This window comes from Salarias fasciatus, chromosome 22 (genome assembly GCF_902148845.1).
Source record: "Salarias fasciatus chromosome 22, fSalaFa1.1, whole genome shotgun sequence".
Classification (NCBI taxonomy): domain Eukaryota; kingdom Metazoa; phylum Chordata; class Actinopteri; order Blenniiformes; family Blenniidae; genus Salarias; species Salarias fasciatus.
In genome coordinates this window covers 30,629,129-30,647,357 of record NC_043765.1, presented here as the reverse complement: position 1 = coordinate 30,647,357, position 18,229 = coordinate 30,629,129, and the positions used below count along the sequence as shown (strand labels likewise).

At 52.3% G+C, this 18,229-nt stretch overlaps 2 protein-coding genes, 1 long non-coding RNA gene and 2 other non-coding genes across 6 annotated transcripts; 4 read left to right on the top strand and 1 right to left on the bottom strand.

Annotated features, from left to right (window-relative positions):
- Positions 1-6,655: 6,655 nt before the first annotated feature.
- snapin (SNAP associated protein) lies at positions 6,656-8,559 on the bottom strand. The gene is made up of 4 exons (XM_030120029.1): positions 8,375-8,559; positions 8,164-8,210; positions 7,269-7,387; positions 6,656-7,070 (listed from the first exon to the last, which is right to left on the bottom strand). Exons 1-4 carry the CDS (start codon positions 8,485-8,487, stop codon positions 6,963-6,965), a joined length of 387 nt encoding a protein of 128 aa, XP_029975889.1. The 5' UTR covers positions 8,488-8,559; the 3' UTR covers positions 6,656-6,962.
- A 1-nt stretch (position 8,560) lies between these two features.
- On the top strand, positions 8,561-12,268 carry chtopa (chromatin target of PRMT1a). The gene is made up of 6 exons (XM_030120020.1): positions 8,561-8,827; positions 9,122-9,196; positions 9,994-10,144; positions 10,264-10,444; positions 10,516-10,662; positions 11,426-12,268. Exons 2-6 carry the CDS (start codon positions 9,132-9,134, stop codon positions 11,626-11,628), a joined length of 747 nt encoding a protein of 248 aa, XP_029975880.1. The 5' UTR covers positions 8,561-8,827; positions 9,122-9,131; the 3' UTR covers positions 11,629-12,268.
- A 313-nt stretch (positions 12,269-12,581) lies between these two features.
- On the top strand, positions 12,582-18,014 carry LOC115409061 (uncharacterized). Of its 2 annotated transcripts, XR_003933883.1 has the most exons (10): positions 12,582-12,670; positions 13,335-13,392; positions 13,599-13,624; positions 13,802-13,838; positions 14,067-14,149; positions 14,405-14,485; positions 16,712-16,780; positions 17,030-17,112; positions 17,370-17,450; positions 17,822-18,013. It is a non-coding gene; the product is annotated as an uncharacterized LOC115409061 (long non-coding RNA). The 2 variants fall into 2 exon arrangements; XR_003933884.1 differs by lacking the exon at positions 14,405-14,485 and having other exon boundaries at positions 17,822-18,014.
- On the top strand, positions 13,868-14,004 carry LOC115381020 (small nucleolar RNA SNORA8). Its single transcript, XR_003930391.1, has one exon. It is a non-coding gene; the product is annotated as a small nucleolar RNA SNORA8 (small nucleolar RNA).
- On the top strand, positions 16,831-16,967 carry LOC115381021 (small nucleolar RNA SNORA8). The gene has a single exon (XR_003930392.1). It is a non-coding gene; the product is annotated as a small nucleolar RNA SNORA8 (small nucleolar RNA).
- Positions 18,015-18,229: the final 215 nt, after the last annotated feature.

The following is an 18,229-nucleotide window of genomic DNA, read 5'->3' as shown; positions in this document are numbered from 1 at the left end:
ACCTTTAAACCCCACATAGAGAACGTGACAAAGAAACTCAGATTCAAACTGGGTTTTGTCTTTAGAAATAAGTCCTGCTTTTCTTTTAACGTGAAAAAAAGACTTGTCACTGCAACTTTTTTATCAGTTTTAGATGATGGAGATTTGCTTTATATGGATGCTTCTGCTCAATGCCTTCACAAGATAGACAGTCTTTATCACGCTTCCCTCAGATTCATAACGAACCGTGAAGCCCAGACCATCACTGTGACTGTACTGTCGGGTGGGACGGCCTTGTCCACTAGAAGACTTGGACATTGGTATATCTTCATTAACAAGGCCCTGCTCGGTCTGTTGCCCTCCTACATCTGCGACCTAATCCCTCAGAGGAGTGTCGACTCTCATTGTCTGCGCTCAGATGACTATCTCTTGCTCTCTGCTCCGTTTGCTGCACAGAACTCGGAAAAAGAGCTTTGCGTCTTCAGCTCCCGACACTGGGAACAAGTTGCAAAAGGACTATAGATTGAGTGAACTCGTTCGCTTGAGCTCTTTTAAAACAAGGCTGAGAGCATTCCAGACAGCATCTTTTACGTGTCATTGTTATTGATTTCAACTGTATTTATTGAACTGTGTATTGTAACTTATTACTTTGTAACCCCAAGGACCCCCTTGAAAAAGAGGTTTTTAATCTCAACGGGACCTTCCTGGCTAAATAAAGGTTAAATAAAAATAAAAAATAAAAATTGTGAAGGTCTTGCTAGCTGCTGAAGCTCTTAACCAGGTCTTTATGCAGGTTTGTGCAAATAAATTTTTTTTTTTCATTTTGAAGAACCAACAGGAGGTAATATCTGCTTTTATAAATCTTTAAACGCTCAGTTTTCAAACCAAACGCAGATTTTTGATATTTCCTCTCAATGCAACGTGTTTCTGTTAAAGACTGTTACTGAACAGTTTAGCGGAGCTGTGAATCAATGGAAACTGCTGGCTTGTTGTGGCGTCAGCGTGCACTGGGCTGCAGTCTAAACATGTGGCTGTTCAGATACTGAACACACTGCAGTACGATTCCCTCAGAGCAGAGCCAACCTCAACACAGCGACTGAAACCTCGCTCACTGTGGAAGCACATCTGGTGAAAAACAAGAAAATGTCCTCCAAACAGTCGGGCCCAAGCCTCGGCGTATGGAAATGTTTCTGAAGCATATTTTCACATGATGCTTCCGTGCTTTGTCCACTCTGCAAATTCAAAACGAAACCGGAGAGCAGTGAACTCCCAACCAGACATGGAGTCAGCTCAGCTTCCACTCTGCAGAAGAACAAGAAGAACACAGCAAACTGCTGCTCCACAACACACACACACACACACACACACACACACACACACACACACACACACACACACACACACTAGGGCTGCACAATTAATCGAATTTTGATCATGATCACGATTTTGGCTGCTGCGATTAAATTTAGATGATCGTCGCGATTTTTAAATTGAAAGAACGGGCTCTGCTGCGTGTCAAATCAAGCACTTTTTAATCCAACAATCAGCCAACCACCAGGGGGCAACCTGAGCCGTGTAGCTCCTGCTGCCTTCAGGGACACTCCGTAAAAGTAGCTGCTGATGGACGCCACTGCGTGTCTCAGTCAGCTGTTAGCTTAGCTGTTAGCCACCGACGAACTATCTGGCTTTGAACGATTCCTTCATGCTCAAACATCAGTCGATGGAACGCATCTCAACTTCTGTACCGGTGGAAAGAAGATGTAAACGCTGAGCGTCTCGGACAGAACGGGAAAAGCTGTTATTGACGGACAGTTCAGGATGTGAGCGGCGTAGCAGCGGCTTGGAGAGAACGAGGGAATCATTGTTCTGGTAGGTTTCATTTCTGGGTTTAGCGTGGCTGTTTACTGTTCTCTTGTTGTTTTATCTTCATCTTGTTGTTCAGTGATCATCGTGTTGCTCTCAGGGGTTAGAATGCAGCAAGTGACGGTCGCTCAGCTGTGAGGCGTTCAGGTTCCAAAGTCATAATCCGGCTCTTTTCAGAACAGAGGTCTGGTCAAACGTTTGTAAAAACTCACAGTCGGCGCGTCTATATGTTCGTTTCTAAGGGAAAGCGATCGTTCACAACATTGACATGGTTCTAAATAGTTGTTTAGATTCTAATTAAAACATCTTCAATTATGTGCGCATGCACACCAGACTTCACTGAAGTGCTGAAGACGCACATCTTCAATTTGACACTTGTTTGTTTAAAAAAAAACTGCAATAAAAAGGTATGTTTGACATAACATAATGAATAATCGTGATGAATAATCGTGATTACAATATTGACAAAAATAATCGTGATTATCATTTTGGCCATAATCGTGCAGCCCTAACACACACACACACACACACACACACACACACACACACACACACTAGGGTTGGGCAGTATGAACAAAATCTTATATCACGGTATCAGAAAGTTCATATCACAGTAACGGTATATATCACGGTATTTTGTGAAAGTGCTCAATCAGCTTTACATTAGGAGCAGGTGGAGGGTCATAGACTCAGAGACAGGACAGAGACAGGACCCAGAGACAGGACCCAGACCCAGAGATAGGACCCAGAGACAGGACAGAGACAGGACAGAGACAGGACAGAGACAGGACCCAGAGACAGGACCCAGACTCTGACAGGACTCAGACTGAGAGACAGGACTCAGCCATGAGTCCTCGGTATAGCAGACATGGCGGACGGTCTCCCAGTCTCCCGCCTCAGATCTGATGCTAAGAGTCCAGATCAGGAGCATCCAGCAGACCCTGTCCCAGCCTGCTGTCTCAGACTCCGGAGTCAAACCTGGATCAGGTGTTGGGGTCTCAGGACAGGACCTGGGTTAGGGGGGTCTCTGGGTCTCAGGACAGGACCTGGGTGAGGGGGGGTCTCAGGACAGGACCTGGGTTAGGGGGGGTCTCTAGACAGGACTCGGGTTAGGGGTGTCTCTGGGTCTCTGGACAGGACCTGGGGGTCTCTGGACAGGACCCGGGTTAGGGGGGTCTCTGGGTCTCAGGAGAGGACCTGGGGGTCTCTGGACAGGACCCGGGTTAGGGGTGGTCTCAGGACAGGACCTGGGTGAGGGGGGGTCTCTAGACAGGACTCGGGTTAGGGGTGTCTCTGGGTCTCTGGACAGGACCTGGGGGTCTCTGGACAGGACCCGGGTTAGGGGGGGGGGGGGGGGGGGGGGTCTCTGGGTCTCTGGACAGGACCTGGATGAGGTGAGGTGGGGGTCTCAGGGCAGGACCTGGATGAGGGGGGTCTCTGGGTCTCAGGACAGAGCCCGGGTGAGATGGGGGTCTCTGGACAGGACCCGGGTTGGGGGGTCTCCGGGTCTCTGGTGGTCGGGCGCTGGTACTCACACATTAGCCGGAGTGGAGAAGTTGTTCGCAGCTCTCCGACAGTCTGCTCCCGGCGTCTGCTGTCCTGAGATCCAAGCTGTTTCTGGGTCTGTGTCCTCGGGGGGGGGGGCAGTTTAAGGATCCCTCCGGGTATTTCCGAGCCTCTCGGGGTGTTTCTGGGTGTCTGGAGCCTCTATCAGCCCCCCGGTTCCTCCTAAATTAGCCGTTCCTCTCGCACACATCACTACAACAATAGGGGGGAGACGGCTGCGCGTCATTGTCTCGACAGAGCGAGCAGCCAATCAGAGCCCGTGTTTCATCGGGCCTCGGGCGCTCAGCCAATCAGAAGCGAGCTCTCAGTGCGGGCCCGCTAGTCAAAGGTCTGTCTGGCTCGTGGAGACTGACAGGCCCACAGGACTGTTGTTTTAAAGTGGCGCCGCTCAGATTAGGTCCCTGCCTCCCGGGACGGCCGGGACCCCGGGACAGGGACACACCAGAGAGGACAGCCGGGACCCCGGGACAGGGACACCAGAGAGGACAGCCGGGACCCCGGGACAGGGACACACCGGAGGACAGCCGGGACCCCGGGACAGGGACACACCAGAGAGGACAGCCGGGACCCCGGGACAGGGACACCAGAGAGGACAGCCGGGACCCCGGCACAGGGACACACCAGAGAGGACAGCCGGGACCCCGGGACAGGGACACCAAAGAGGACAGCCGATACCCCGGTACAGGGACACACTGGAGGACAGCCGGGACCGGCAGGATATTTATTATGAAAACTGCTACAACCGCTATTTATTTCAGATATTATTAATGTGTTCATGATAGAAATGAACTGAAAATAGGCCTTCTGGAACGGCTTTTTATTTTGTCTACTGCATTTTTATACAACCAAAATGCCAGTAATTCTTGAAGTTAGTATATTCATGATAATACAGTGACTTAAGTCGGATAGGAAGCGAGAAGGTGGGACATCAATGGCCTTTCAGAGTGCCAAGTGTGAAAGCTTTGACTCCGCTCACTCAGAGGGGTTAAAGTCATCACATTTAAAGGGATACTTCAACATTTTGGCAAATTGGTCCATTTAGCGCAATTCCTTAGTCATTTCGAACAGCATGCTTACTTTTTTCTGTGAGGGCGAGCTGTTGTTTATTCAGAGGTGAGTCGAGGAAGGTTTTCAGGACGGACACAATAGAAGTGGATGGTATTTTTGTTCCCCCTTGTCAAACTCTTCAAATACACAATCCAACAACCCCAAAACACTTTGGTGGACACGTTATAATCCACACATTCACTACGCTGTGAAATATTAATGCAAAATTACGAGATTGAGTTGTTTATGTGAAGATTGCTAAGACGGAACTACTTACTAAACATGGCGTCTGGGCGTAGTGATCTCAAAAGAAAAAGTAGTTCCCAGTATTTGCTTCAGTCTCGTAACGCTACAATATTATTTGTTGGTGTTCCACAGCGTAGTGAATGTGCGGATTATAACGTGTCCACCAAAGTGTTTTGGGGTTGTTGGATTGTGTATTTGAAGAGTTTGACGAGGGGGAACAAAAATACCGTCCACTTCCATTGTGTCCGTCCCAAAAACCTTCCCCGACTCGCCTCTGAATAAACAACAGCTCGCCCTCACAGAAACAGTCAGTCTGCTGTTCAAATGACTAAGGAATTGCGCTAAATGGGCCAATTTGCCAAAATGTTGAAGTATCCCTTTAATTTCATATTTTGGCTTCAGGTGTGAAACTTTTCAGTCACTCCTGACACAGAGTGCTAAATAATCAGATCAGTGTCAAAAAAGTGAGTAGGCTGTCTCGCCTATGCAGGAGTCGCTCTTGGGCAGGACGCCCAGGAGAAGACTCAGTCCATCCCAACCCTCCTCAGATGCCCGACCCCGGCTGTCTCTGCAGCAGGAAGCACCTGGACTTGCAGCTGCTACGCCTACACTACCCAGCTACGAGTCCAGAAGCGTTCTGCCAGAACTTCTAATCAACTCGCACGAAGGACTTCCCTGTGAGGGTGTGGAACCACTAAGATCACACCGACAACCCACTGGAGGGTTGGCACTACCGCCTTCATCGTCCTGCCGGCCGTGACCATCCCACCCTGGACCAACTCATCGCTCTGCTGCAGAAGGAAGACAGTGGTGGACTCCCAGCTGAGAAGAGGAACAAGTGGCAGAAGCATGGCAGCCGGATCAAGCGTCTTCAAGAAAAGTTTGTAGCCGGCAAACTGTCTACTGCTTCATGGACTCTGCCTGCCACTGGTCAGGCTTGTGAAATAGCTTGTAAATGTTTCATTATGTGTTTGTTATTGTCAATGTAAACTGTGATAAATAAAGTGAAATGTTTAAAAAAATGTGTTTTGTGTTGAAGTTTAGTATTAAAACTGTAGGAAGAGGTTAAAATACAGTATTACAGCAAAACCTGTGGAAACCTAGAGAAACGTGGAAAAAAAAAAACAGTAGATGAAATGGGAAGTTACCGAGACAGGGACCAGCACGGTACAGGGACACATCAGAGAGGACAGCCCAGGACCAGCACGGTACAGGGACACATCAGAGAGGACAGCCCAGGACCGGCACGGTACAGGGACACATCAGAGAGGACAGCCCAGGACCGGCACGGTACAGGGACACATCAGAGAGGACAGCCCAGGACCGGCACGGTACAGGGACACATCCGGGAGGGACTGGTCCTCTAAATCTAATGTGACGTCCATCTTTCCTTCTGTCCAATAGTCTCAGACCAGCTGTACAGTGAGTCCTCTGTCCGTACCAGACCAGTCTGAACCTGCGTCCCTCCAGACCAGGACCAGACCTCCAGTCCGTTCCAGACCCAGAAGTCCCGTCTGACACTTTTAAGGCTGTCAGCTTCTCTGTTTGTCCCCAGTCTGTCCCAGCTTTCTCCCGCTGTGGTCCAGTTCTTCTGAACTATTGACATGTTTCTGTCTCTTCCAGACGTCCTGCTGCTCAGTGATGGCGGGCTTTCTGCTGTCACACAGTGACCCCTGCTGGTCACTCACGGTTTATCAGGATGCATTGATACATGCAGGTTATCAACGACTTCCTGAGGTACAGTGATCACATGGTTCCACTCCGCGTCCAGGTTTCCATCAGGTGAACATCCAGCAGTGTTCTAACAGTATTCAACTTCATACAAACCTTTGTCTGTTTAAACCAGGCACAGAGTGAACAGACCGTGAGAGGTTTCAAACAAAGAGAGAATAGAGCAGTTCAGCCGGTTTTCTGTCCTCCTGGAGGTTGAATATATGGAGACAAACCAGCAGCATACAGTCACAAACTCTTTATTTCCAGAAGTGCTTCAAAATGCTACAGTTTCAGTAAATAAAGCAAGAGAAAAAGCCTCCATACAAACATTTCTCGGCTGTGGTGAAGTGATTTTCGGGGTGGAGCTCTGGGTGGTGAACATGGACTGGTTAGTTACACCGAGCACTTCACTGCGTTCCGAACTCAGCCTGAATTAATATGAAATAAATACCTTCAAAACAATCTGACCGCTGCAGATCGCCTCCGACAACAAGACAGAAACCACAATCTGACTCAACAGAACACAGAGAGGAGGAGCAGGACCAGGGTCAGGGTTTACTGGGGGACCGGGAGGCGAACACCCCCGAGGCCTCCAGCATGGTCTTCCGCCGAGCCGTCTCTTTGGCCACGTTGTGGTTGAGCCTCCTCAGACGCTCCTGCAGGGGAAAGAACGCCGTTTACACCGAGGACCAGAGAGATTTCCACCTGAGGGCCACTAAACACTCCCAGATCCAAACTTCTATTAGAACCAGGAAAAACCTGGTCATCCAGGAGATTACGGTCTGGCATCATCCGAGAACAACTCAGCTTGGCACTGAGACCTGAACCCAGAGCCCAGCGGAACCAGAACCCACCTGAGCGTTCTGCAGGATGTTGTTGACGAGAACGACTCTCCGCCTGGTGTTGAGCAGCTTCTTGACGTAGGGGTCCAGGTCCAGCGCCACCTTCTGGTGCTCGTTTATCCTGCACAGCTCTGCAAGACACAACGGGGACGAAGGTCACTGAGATGACTGACCAGCGGGGCTAGTCCTGGTCCTGGCACTGGTTCTGGTCTCGGGGGTCTCGGTTCTGACAGAGGAGGAGAAAGAGGTTCTCTTGCAGTACGGTGTGAACTAACCACTGCACCACAGCGCCGACCACAGCACTAACCACTGCACCACACAGCCTTATCTGAAAGCAGCTCTTTGAAAGGAGTCAGATCATTTTATAAATACATTTTCTATCATAACAGAGGAAGAAACTTTTGAAATAAACTTGAGGACACCCGAATTAAATCGAATTGAATACATTGTAACTACTTGAAGTTACTTTCTTCTGCTTCTTCTTCCTCTGCAGAAATCCGTCAGTCCAATCTACTACTTTTTAATGCTATCCTGTAAAACATTCTACTGCCACGACCGTGAACTTAGAAGCATCACACGAGTCTTCTTTTTCTGTAAAAGATGTGATTTTTCAATGAAAACTCTCAGTTATTGCAATAATTTATGAATCAAATGTAATGTTTCTTATATTTTAGTGCCTTTTAATAACTCTATTTTAGCAAAATCAGTTTATTAACCACTAAGGCTTCTTCATGCCCCGCTAAAGCCTGTTTTTGATGTAAAAACACGGAAAATTTCCAAAAACAGGTCGACATGGTTTAATAAACTACACTGTAGTTCCCGCGCGGCCCGCTAGAGGTCGCGAGCCCCCTCTGGGAGCCTCAAATAACCGATCAAAGCACGTAAAGAGAAGAGAAAGAGAAGTTACCCGTGGCCAGGCTGTCGATGTGTTCTCTTAACTCCACCTGGCTCTCTCTGCGGAGCGGAAAATAAATCAGTTTCTCCAGTTCGATCGCAGAGGGATGACAACATACCCTGATGTTGATGGAACCAGTCATGTGACCAGTCGGTTGGCCCAGCCTCGGGGGGCTCGGGGGGCTGTGAGGGCCCTCCCGCCCCACCTGCTCCGCCTGCCTCACCTGACGGAGTGCACGTGCACGTCCAGCTGCTGGATGGCAGGTCTCAGCAGGTCCAGCAGACCCTCCGCCGTCACGTCTCTGCCAGACGTCTCCACCAGTGCCGAGGACGCCATCTTGGTCCGGGCAGGAAGCAGACCGGAAGAGACGCGGGGTGACGCCACCGGAAGCTCTCCATTTTCTGAGGCGGCGTCAGCTCCATTTTATTGCCGCTCTGAGCTCCTCTGTAATTCCTCTTTGTTCCGCTAACATCTCCTCGCAGGATTATCCTCTCAGTCTGCTCTCAAGCGGCCGTTTTCTCTTAGCGCCGACGAAACGCGCTCACTCGTATGAGCGACTGTTGTCAAACGGAGGAACGCACGGAGACTAGCTAGCTGCTAACGGAGTTAGCTGCTAACCTAGCTAGCTGCTAGCACAGCTGCTCTCAGGCTTTCATTGACTGACGCAACCTCCACAGTGAGTATAAAACTGCACTCCAACACCCTCAAAAGTCCTTATAATGTGTTCACAGCAGGTGTTCATCAGCGTTAGGTCAGTGGTTAAACTGAGTGGTGAGATTTCCACGGGGAGGGTTCGAGCTCAGGTCCCGTTCAGGGAGTCTCTGTTGATTTGAAATCATTTTTAATTAAATAAACTAGCCTGGAGTTGAACCCATAACCGTTCCCTGAGGTTCACCGCTGCTGCCCCGTGCCGCCTGTTGGTTTGGAGCATCTTCCCGGTGTAACGTGTTCTTGTCTCTTCTCTCTCCAGGAGTGTCAAAATGAGCACAGCCTCCTCCCAAAAAGTGGTCCTGAAGAGCACCACCAAAGTGTCCCTGAACGAGCGGTGAGGCTCCAGCACGCACCTCCTCAGCAGTTAGTCCAGATGAGGGTTCCGGCGCTCTGGAACCGGAGCCTGTTCCCACCGCTCCGTGTGTGTGCACCGCTCACTCAGCCAGCTGATGGCGCCGTGTGTGCGGCGGGGTGTGTCAGCGGTGCACACACAGCCCGGGGTCCAGACCGGGGTCCAGACCGGGGCTGGGACCTCCGGCCGCCTGCGCTGAGGACACGGGGAGGCTCCACGTGAAGCGGGCTGGGGCGTCCCGGCTCTCCAGACGCTCCCGGCTCTCCCCTCTCCGTCAGAGGAAGCGGCGCTGCTCTCCCTCTGCTCTCGCTCTCTCTCCCTGTCCTGTCTGCTGAAGCCCAGTCCGAGCTTGGACGTGACCTTTCACCCCCCCCGCTGGCTCCACGCCCTCAGAGGCGTCCTCCAGGTCACGGTCCATGCTGTAAGAGGCTGGGTGGATGTCCAGGGCCTCCGCTGCTCTGCCACCATCCCCGAGCAGGAGGCCTGTAAGTGGCGCGTCGGAGCTCTTCTCTCTCTCTCCCACTCTCTCTCTCTCCCTCTCTCTCTCTCCCTCTTCCTCTCTCTCTCTGACATACATGCTGTTTTGGACTGTGAGTATTTGTTGTGATGGTTGAGAGCCACGGCGGCGCCGGCAGCGGGTGGAGCGCCGAGAGCCGAGCCACGCCGCGCTTTGAGAAATGAGTTGATGTGGAACCCTGCTTCCTCCCCCCGTCCTCCTCTGTTCATCTGCTGTCCCCTTCTTTTCACGCCCTCCCTCTGTTTCCCTCCCACTCCCAAAGCTTTACTAACATGCTGAAGAACAAGCAGCCCTCTGCGGTAAGCATTCGGGCCACCATGCAGCAGCAGCATTTGGCTAGCGCCCGCAACCGCCGGCTCGCCCAGCAGATGGAGAACCGGCCGTCGGTGCAGGCTGCTCTCAACCACAAGCAGGTGAGCGGGGGGGGTTCGGGGGTCGAGGTTCGCTGGACGACTTTTCCCTCCCCGGAGTTGGAAGTGAAGCTTACAGGGACGGAGTGAGGATCCTTCATGGTCTGGTCTGTTCCCGTCAGAGCCTGAAGCAGCGGCTGGGGAAGAGCAACATCCAGGCCCGGCTGGGCCGGCCGGTGGGGGCCCTGCTGCGAGGGGGGCCGGTCGGGGGCCGGGGGGGCGTGATGCGGGGCCTGATCCGGGGGGGTCTGCGAGGAGGCCGAGCCCGAGGAGGCGTGATGCGGGGAGCGCTGACTCTGAGAGGTGGGTCTCCGTCCGGAGCGGGGGCGACGACCTTTGACCCAAAACGCTGAGCCGCTCTGCCGCCCCCACAGGGAAGCGGGTGCTGACGGGCGCCGCCATGCGGGGCCGCGGCGCCGTCGGCCGCATGCAGATGCGTCGAGGAGGCCGCCACCGCGGAGGACTGGGCGGACGGGGAGGGGGCGTGTCCAGAGGAGCAGCCCGAGGAGGAATCATCAGAGGTCAGTGACCCCGAACCACTGTCTGCCTCTGGATGACACACTGCTGCCTCACGCCACACACACTGACAGGACGCTCAGCCTCAGCTCTCACTCCTCACCTCTGTCCCCCCTCCATCACCCTCCTGTCACTCCCCCTTCACTCTCACTCTTCCCTCGTTCCTCGTTCACTCTCTTTTCTCTCACCCATCTGTTGCTCTCTTCTCTCACTCCTCTTTGACTCTCACCCCTCCACTCTCTCGCCACTCTTGTTTCACCCTCGGTCACTCTTATCTCACTGCTCCGTCACTCCTCTCTCACCCCTCGGTCTCTCTCACTCCCCATTCACTCTTCTCTCACCCTTCATGTATTCTCTCCAATCTCACTCTTCTCCCACTCCTCCTTCACCCCTCTGCCACTCTCACACTGTTCTCTCACCCCTCTATCACTCTTGTCTCACCCTCAGTCACTCTCATCTCACCCCCTCCTTCATTCTCACTCTTCCCCTCTGTCACTCTTTTATCACACTGTCACTGTTCTCACTCCTTTCACTCTTCCTTCACCCTCTGTCACTCTCCTCTCAGTCCTCCTTCACTGTCACCCCTCCTTCACTCCCACTCTTCTCTCACCCCTCCATCTCTCTTCTATCTTCTGTCACACTGTCACTCTTCACTCACCCTTCCTTCACTCTTGTTTCACTCCTCATCATGGTGTAGTAGACTGACAACGCTGACCAGTAAACAGGAAGTGGTTTTGTTCTGACTGTCGCTCCGTGTCGTGGCTGCAGGGCGCGGCGGTCTGCGTGGACGCGGCGGCTTCGCCGGCCGTGGTGGGCGTGGCCGTGGGCGGGGCCGAGGCGTGAGCCGGCCGGCCGTCACCCGGGAGCAGCTGGACAACCAGCTGGACGCCTACATGTCCAAGACCAAAGGTCACCTGGACGCGGAGCTGGACGCCTACATGGCCCAGGCAGACCCCGACTGCATGGAGTGAGGAGACCCGGTCCCGGTCCCGGTCCCGGTCCGGGACCCGGGTCGCTGGGAGGAGGCGCCGCGCCGCGCCGCGCTGCGCTCACACCAGGGGCAGCAGAGTGACTGGTGAGACTGTGAGCTGCAGGAGGAGCCGGGAGCCCAACGTTCTGCTGAGCCCTGCTCCTGGAGGACCTGCTGGCCCCGCGCCTCCTCTCCTCGTTTTTCGCCGTTGGTTTCCATCTCTGCTCAGAGATCCTCTCGATCCAGTGGAAACTTTGTGTTGCAGCCACTTTCTCGGTATCTTATTTTTTTGTTTGATTTTAGCGTTTGTGTGTTGGACGTGTGGAGTTCTGCCGTCGGGGAAACATTTTAAAGCTTGTGTTGAGACGAATGTAAGCCGAGTTATGAAGCCAAGTATCCATTTGTACTTTTCTCCTTTCCTTCAAGATGTTTGTATTCCCCAGAGCAAGTGAGATATGTTTTAAATAAAGTGAATGTGATGGTACCCCGCTGCTGTCTTTCCACATGAACTGAGTTGACATGTTGACTGTTAAAATATCATAAATGTTGATAAATGAGCCACTTGAAGTCCACCAGGAAAGCTGAGCAGTCCAGAGATAAATACTATTCCTTTAAGAGATGTATCCTCACGTCTTTCATAAGTTTTAATAAACTGTAGGAGTCTTCTTTCAGTAACGCTGCCCTGAGCCATTTTTATTCCTTTAATCCTTTGAATCCATTTGAATACACTTTAATGTTGTTTTACTTTCTTCGTAAATTCCAGAACAAATGTATTTTTTCCTTTTCCTCTTATCAGTCTTTAAAAGTAGGACTCAGTGGCGGCTGAGAGGTTTTCAGGTTCCACGGGTGACTCGTCACTGCTAAGTTTCTTGATTTCCGAGTGTCCCTGAATGCAGCGCGTCATGCCGTAAAGCGAGCGGCGCTGTCGTGCAGCTTGGTATAAATTCCGTTCCCGCCCGGAGTCGCTCCTCTTCCTGTTGCCGCAGCGGTGATGTGCGCTGCTCAGTGCGGGTGTGACGATGTGGAGACTCGCTTCAGGCAGGGTGAGTGTGTGTTCGTCAGCCAGCTGACATCAGCTTCTGCTCCTCTCTCCATTTAGCGTCCGGGCCCTCATTATGTGCAGCTCTGTGAGGCCCGCGTGGCCTCATGCAGTGAGCCGCGCGTTAGCTTGATGCTAACATGAGAGCTGAGTGTGAAATGGGTCGTTAGCTCACCGTCCTCAGAGACTGGAAGTACGAGTACCACACACTGACGTTAACAGTTAATCAGCACCACCCTCGTGGTTCACTATATTAAAAACTACGGTTTTAAAAAAAATAAATGACCGTCGCTGCCAGGCAAGCGTGGCGGCCATATTGGATGGGTCTTCTCCGGGTCATTCATTTGTCTTGAAGGGAGGAAGTTATTAATTATAATAAAGCTGCCCTCCCTGAGAGGACGGCGCCACGGTGCAGCCTGGAGGAGCTCCCCCCGGTGTGGTGGGCTGAGTTCCGAGCTGCGGTGGCGACACGAGGCCAGGTTTTGCTTTCACCTCAGTCCTGATGGTGGCTGCATGGTGACAATGAGACCTGGAACAGATCTAACCAGGCCGCACTAGGTCCTGGTCTGATTCCTGGATCAGATCTCACATGGCTGCACCGCCTTCTGGGTTGATTTAGTTAATCCTGCACTGACTGATATGATAAAACCTTATGTGTTGCTTTGCAGGGCTGGACCTGCCTGTGTGACATGGACCAGCTGCTCAGGACTCCTCCTGGAGAATGAGGTTTGTTTTTCAGACCTCTCTGGTTTTGCACGGTGCTGGCTCTGGTCCTGTCTCGTGGACCACAGATCTCACACCGTGCACACAGTAACTGTTCTCTTGCAACTCACTGCTGTGAAGCGCCTGCAGCAGTGTTACTGATGGGAACTGTCATCTCATGAAGGGAACCGGGTGGAACCGGTGAGTTAGAGCTCTTGTTTCTGTTGCAGGTGGACCCGGGATCCTTGGCGACGTGGTGAGTCCCGTGACGGTTTACCGTCGCTCTGGTCTGTGACCTCTGTCATGATGATGATCGGCTCAATATGTTCAACTGCTCTGAGGTGTGAGTGACAGCAGCCCGTCTGAATGAGCTGCAGGCCGCTCGCCTCCCGCTCAGAGCGGCGCCACGGCCTGACGCTCTGATTCTCCTCAGGTCCCTCTGGATCCTCTGCAGCGGCCGAGTCATGAAGGTAAGACTTGACAAAGACCCGGTCCGGTCAGCACTGTGTGGTATCTGCAGGCTGCTGCTCCTCCAGCCGCTCTGTTCAAAAGTCAGTGCTACAGCAGTCCAGCAGGAGGCATCGTTGGTCTCCACACCGCTGTGTCTGGAGTCCTGGTAGACCTGCTGAGACACGCCCCCTGGTGGATCCAGCTGGACCCTCCAGACAGGACCTGGGTCTGATCGTCTCTGTCTGCAGGTGTGTGAAGCTGCATGAAGCCCAGAGCCTCATGGGGAAGAGGAAGACGCCCCGCGGGCCCTCAGGGACCTGCAGGAGTGCAGGTGAGTGTCTCCAGACTGGAGGGGGTCCGATGAGGCCGAGGTCTGTCCCGACAGTCCTCCTCCAGTAGGACCTGGTCGTGGGAAAGGTCTCAGAGAGCACAGCTGTAGTCTCGCTTTACCCACTGGCTCTGTGCCGTGAGCCTGCTGGGATAACGCTGCACCACAGTCCGTCTGGGGGACGGGGGGGACAGGAGGGACGGGGGGGGGCGCCTCTGGACCGCCTCAGGACCTGACGCTGCTGCTGCTTGGTTTCAGGTCAGAGGTCAGCCTGAGAGGAGATCATGTCCAACATGTTGACCTGGTGAAGCTGAAGCCCGAGGCCAGCGAGGCTCCTCTGTAAGTCAGTGTGTGTCCTGGGGGGGGGGGGGGGGGGGTCCTGTGTGTGTGTGTGTGTGTGTGTGTGTGTGTGTGTGTGTGTGTGTTGGTCATATACCAAGGCTTTCAGGCTGCCTCGTTCCTGACTTGCTGTGGACTTGACCAGAAATCAAAGCTCCTCCCTGCAGACCTGTGGAGCCTGGAGCTCCGGGGATCAGCAGGGAACAGTGTGGCTGGTCTGTCTGGGGGGACAGTCCTGGGGGGACATGGGGGACATCTCAGGACCTGGCGGCGTCCGACCCAGGCTGTGCAGGTCCTCCATGTTTGTTCTGTGGTCTTGGTTCCAGTAGCAGCGCTTGTTCTGGAACCTGGTTCTCCTCACCGTTACTTCTCACTGCTGCTAGCGTCGCTGGTTCTGAAGGACCGGTCCAGACTCGACCCCGCTGGGCAGGGTTCGGTGTTGGTTTGCGGGTAGGGGGGTCAGACCGGGGCCGCTGGCCGCCCCACTCTGCTGGTGATGCGTTCATGTTCCAGATTGAAACTCTGTTCCTCTGGGATGGGGACTCAGGCGTTCCTCGGCGAGCAGCCGGCTCCTCTGCAGTTCAGTCAGAAATGAGAAGCGTTCAGGAAGCTGGAGTTCTGTGACAGTTTGGGAAGAGGGAGTCGTGTCTGGGAGAGTTTTACAGTTTACTGCGTCTCATATGTTCATGTTTAAAACAGTTTGATGAAGCAGTTCGAGATTAAAGGAACCCTTCCACCGTGCAGTCCCAGCTCGGCTGTAAACTGCCTTCAAGAAATGGAATCAGCTGGTTAAAGGCAGCAGAGTCTGCAGTGAGGTTTATCATCATTCAACCTATTAGTGTGGGTTTTTTAACCTTGGTGTTCTGAAATTGTTTATTGTTGAGGACTGGATGTTTTTTTTTTTTTTTTTCAACTTTATTAATTTTCAATTTATAGAACAACCCCAAAGCCCACCCCCCCACCCCCAAGGCCTTACAGAAAAAGTAAACTAAAACAAAGAAATAGTAATAATCATAATACTGATATCAACATAAGAAGGGGGGAGTAAAAGAGGTAACTTCACAATGATAAGTAATAAAAGATGAAAAAAGAAACAAATCTATATGCATGTATACATGTACACATATACACACACACACATTCCCACATACATACATAGATTGGAGCATCATGGGACATTATCCATCTAGTGTTTCACATGTTCATCCTCTGCACATAGAAACATAACAATGGAAAGGTAAGAACCCTTCAAAGTAAGCACAGGGAGGAGGTAGGAAAAAGAAGAAAAAATAATAATAATGATCAATAGGGGAGTCTTTCCTTTTTTTTACAAAATATGACATCAAGTGAGGGTTAGACTTTCAATATATTCTATAAAGGGTGTCCAGGTTTTGATATATTTATCTCGAGCTCTACTGTACCTCGGCTTTTCTAATGGAATCATAGAATGTACTGCTCTGACCCATTCATTAAATGAAGCAGGTTTCACTGACTTCCTGTGCGACAGGATTTGCCTCCGAGCCAATAAAGTTATGAAAGCCGCCACATTTGCTTGGAGGGAGGTGGGTTGGCCTGTTGGAAACACCCCAGAAACCGCAACTACTGGACTGGGGTCTACTCTCACCTGGCAAACATGGGATATGGCCTCAAAGATCTTTGTCCAGAAATCAGCCACTGATCTGCACGCCCAAAACATGTGACCCAGTGCGGCAGGGTTATGATGGCATCTAAGGCACTTGGGGTCTGAGCCAGGATATATTTTAGCCAATTTCTCATTTGATAGATGTACCCGATGAAAAACTTTGAACTGGATAAGGCCATGTCTAGCACAGAAGGATGTTGTATGAATGCGTTCTGTTGAGTGTTTCCAGGTTTCCTCTGAGATTGTGATGTGTAGATCGTTCTCCCAAGCCAATTTAGTTTTCTGCCAAGAAGCGGGGTTTATACCTTGTATTAACTTGTAGATTTTAGCTGTCTTTCTCTTAGCATCAGGGGCAAGTTCAAGAATTGAATTTAGATGGTTTCCATTAGATGGTTTCATCATACAGCCCCCCTGTGCCCCTCCATCAGCACCATTTCCTGTGATGGAGGTGAAGGACTGTTGTAGATCTGAGGCCCAGCAGGATCCGCTTCAGCTGACCTGCAGAGAGAACGTAGCCTGCAGCGCCGTCGCTGAACCAGACTGTAGACCTGAGCTCTGATCATGATGTGGTCTGTTTGGATCAGGAGGACAGAACGTCTTCAGGAGGAGCTGAGGGGAGGAGCCTGGCCTGACCCGACCCTACCTGACCTGAGGTGAGTGAGTCTCTCCTTCAGGGTCCGGTCCGGTCCGGTCCGGTCCGGTCAGCACTGTGTGGTATCTGCAGGCTGCTGCTCCTCCAGCCGCTCTGTTCAAAAGTCAGTGCTACAGCAGTCCAGCAGGGGGCATCGTTGGTCTCCACACCGCTGTGTCTGGAGTCCTGGTAGACCTGCTGAGACACGCCCCCTGGTGGATCCAGCTGGACCCTCCAGACAGGACCGGGGTCTGATCGTCTCTGTCTGCAGGTGTGTGAAGCTGCATGAAGCCCAGAGCCTCATGGGGAAGAGGAAGACGCCCCGCGGGCCCTCAGGGACCTGCAGGAGTGCAGGTGAGTGTCTCCAGACTGGAGGGGGTCCGATGAGGCCGAGGTCTGTCCCGACAGTCCTCCTCCAGTAGGACCTGGTCGTGGGAAAGGTCTCAGAGAGCACAGCTGTAGTCTCGCTTTACCCACTGGCTCTGTGCCGTGAGCCTGCTGGGATAACGCTGCACCACAGTCCGTCTGGGGGACGGGGGGGACAGGAGGGACGGAGGGGGGGACACCTCTGGACCGTCTCGGAGCCTGACGCTGCTGCTGCTTGGTTTCAGGTCAGAGGTCAGCCTGAGAGGAGATCATGTCCAACATGTTGACCTGGTGAAGCTGAAGCCCGAGGCCAGCGAGGCTCCTCTGTAAGTGTGTGTGTCCTGGGGGGGGGGGGGGGGGGGGGTCCTGTGTGTGTGTGTGTGTGTGTGTGTGTGTGTGTGTGTGTGTGTGTGTTGGTCATATACCAAGGCTTTCAGGCTGCCTCGTTCCTGACTTGCTGTGGACTTGACCAGAAATCAAAGCTCCTCCCTGCAGACCTGTGGAGCCTGGAGCTCCGGGGATCAGCAGGGAACAGTGTGGCTGGTCTGTCTGGAGGGACAGTCCTGGGGGGACATGGGGGACGTCTCAGGACCGTCTCTGGTCCTGACGATCAGCAGTGAACAGTGTGGCTGGTCTGACTGCCTCTGTCCTCCTGTGGAGGTTCTGAGAGGAAGCTGACCCTCCTGCTCTGTTTCAGGTGTGGAGATGAAGACGAGACCTCCTGCTGCTTCCTGAAGAATCTGAAACGTTCTCATCAATAAAAGTTCCTGAAAAGCTCCCGATTTGTCTTTATTCTCTGGTTTTAAATGGATTTAGCCTCCTGCTGTTGGGGAAAAAGTCACTGCTGTTGTTCTGGATTCAGTAAGAATTGGATGTAATAAATCGTTTGACTGTCAGACTGATCAGTTCTTTGGAAACTGGAGTTGGTTCAACACTTTAATTGAAGCCTGGTGGTTGATAATGGTGGAAAAACATGTTTTGTCAGTTAAATCAGGATCAGTTCAGTGGAAATCTGAAATATTCAATCATACAGTTTAACTAAATGACTGACTGCAGCTCAGACTTCCAGGAAGTCTCACTTGTTTCCCTCGGAGGGTCTTGATCT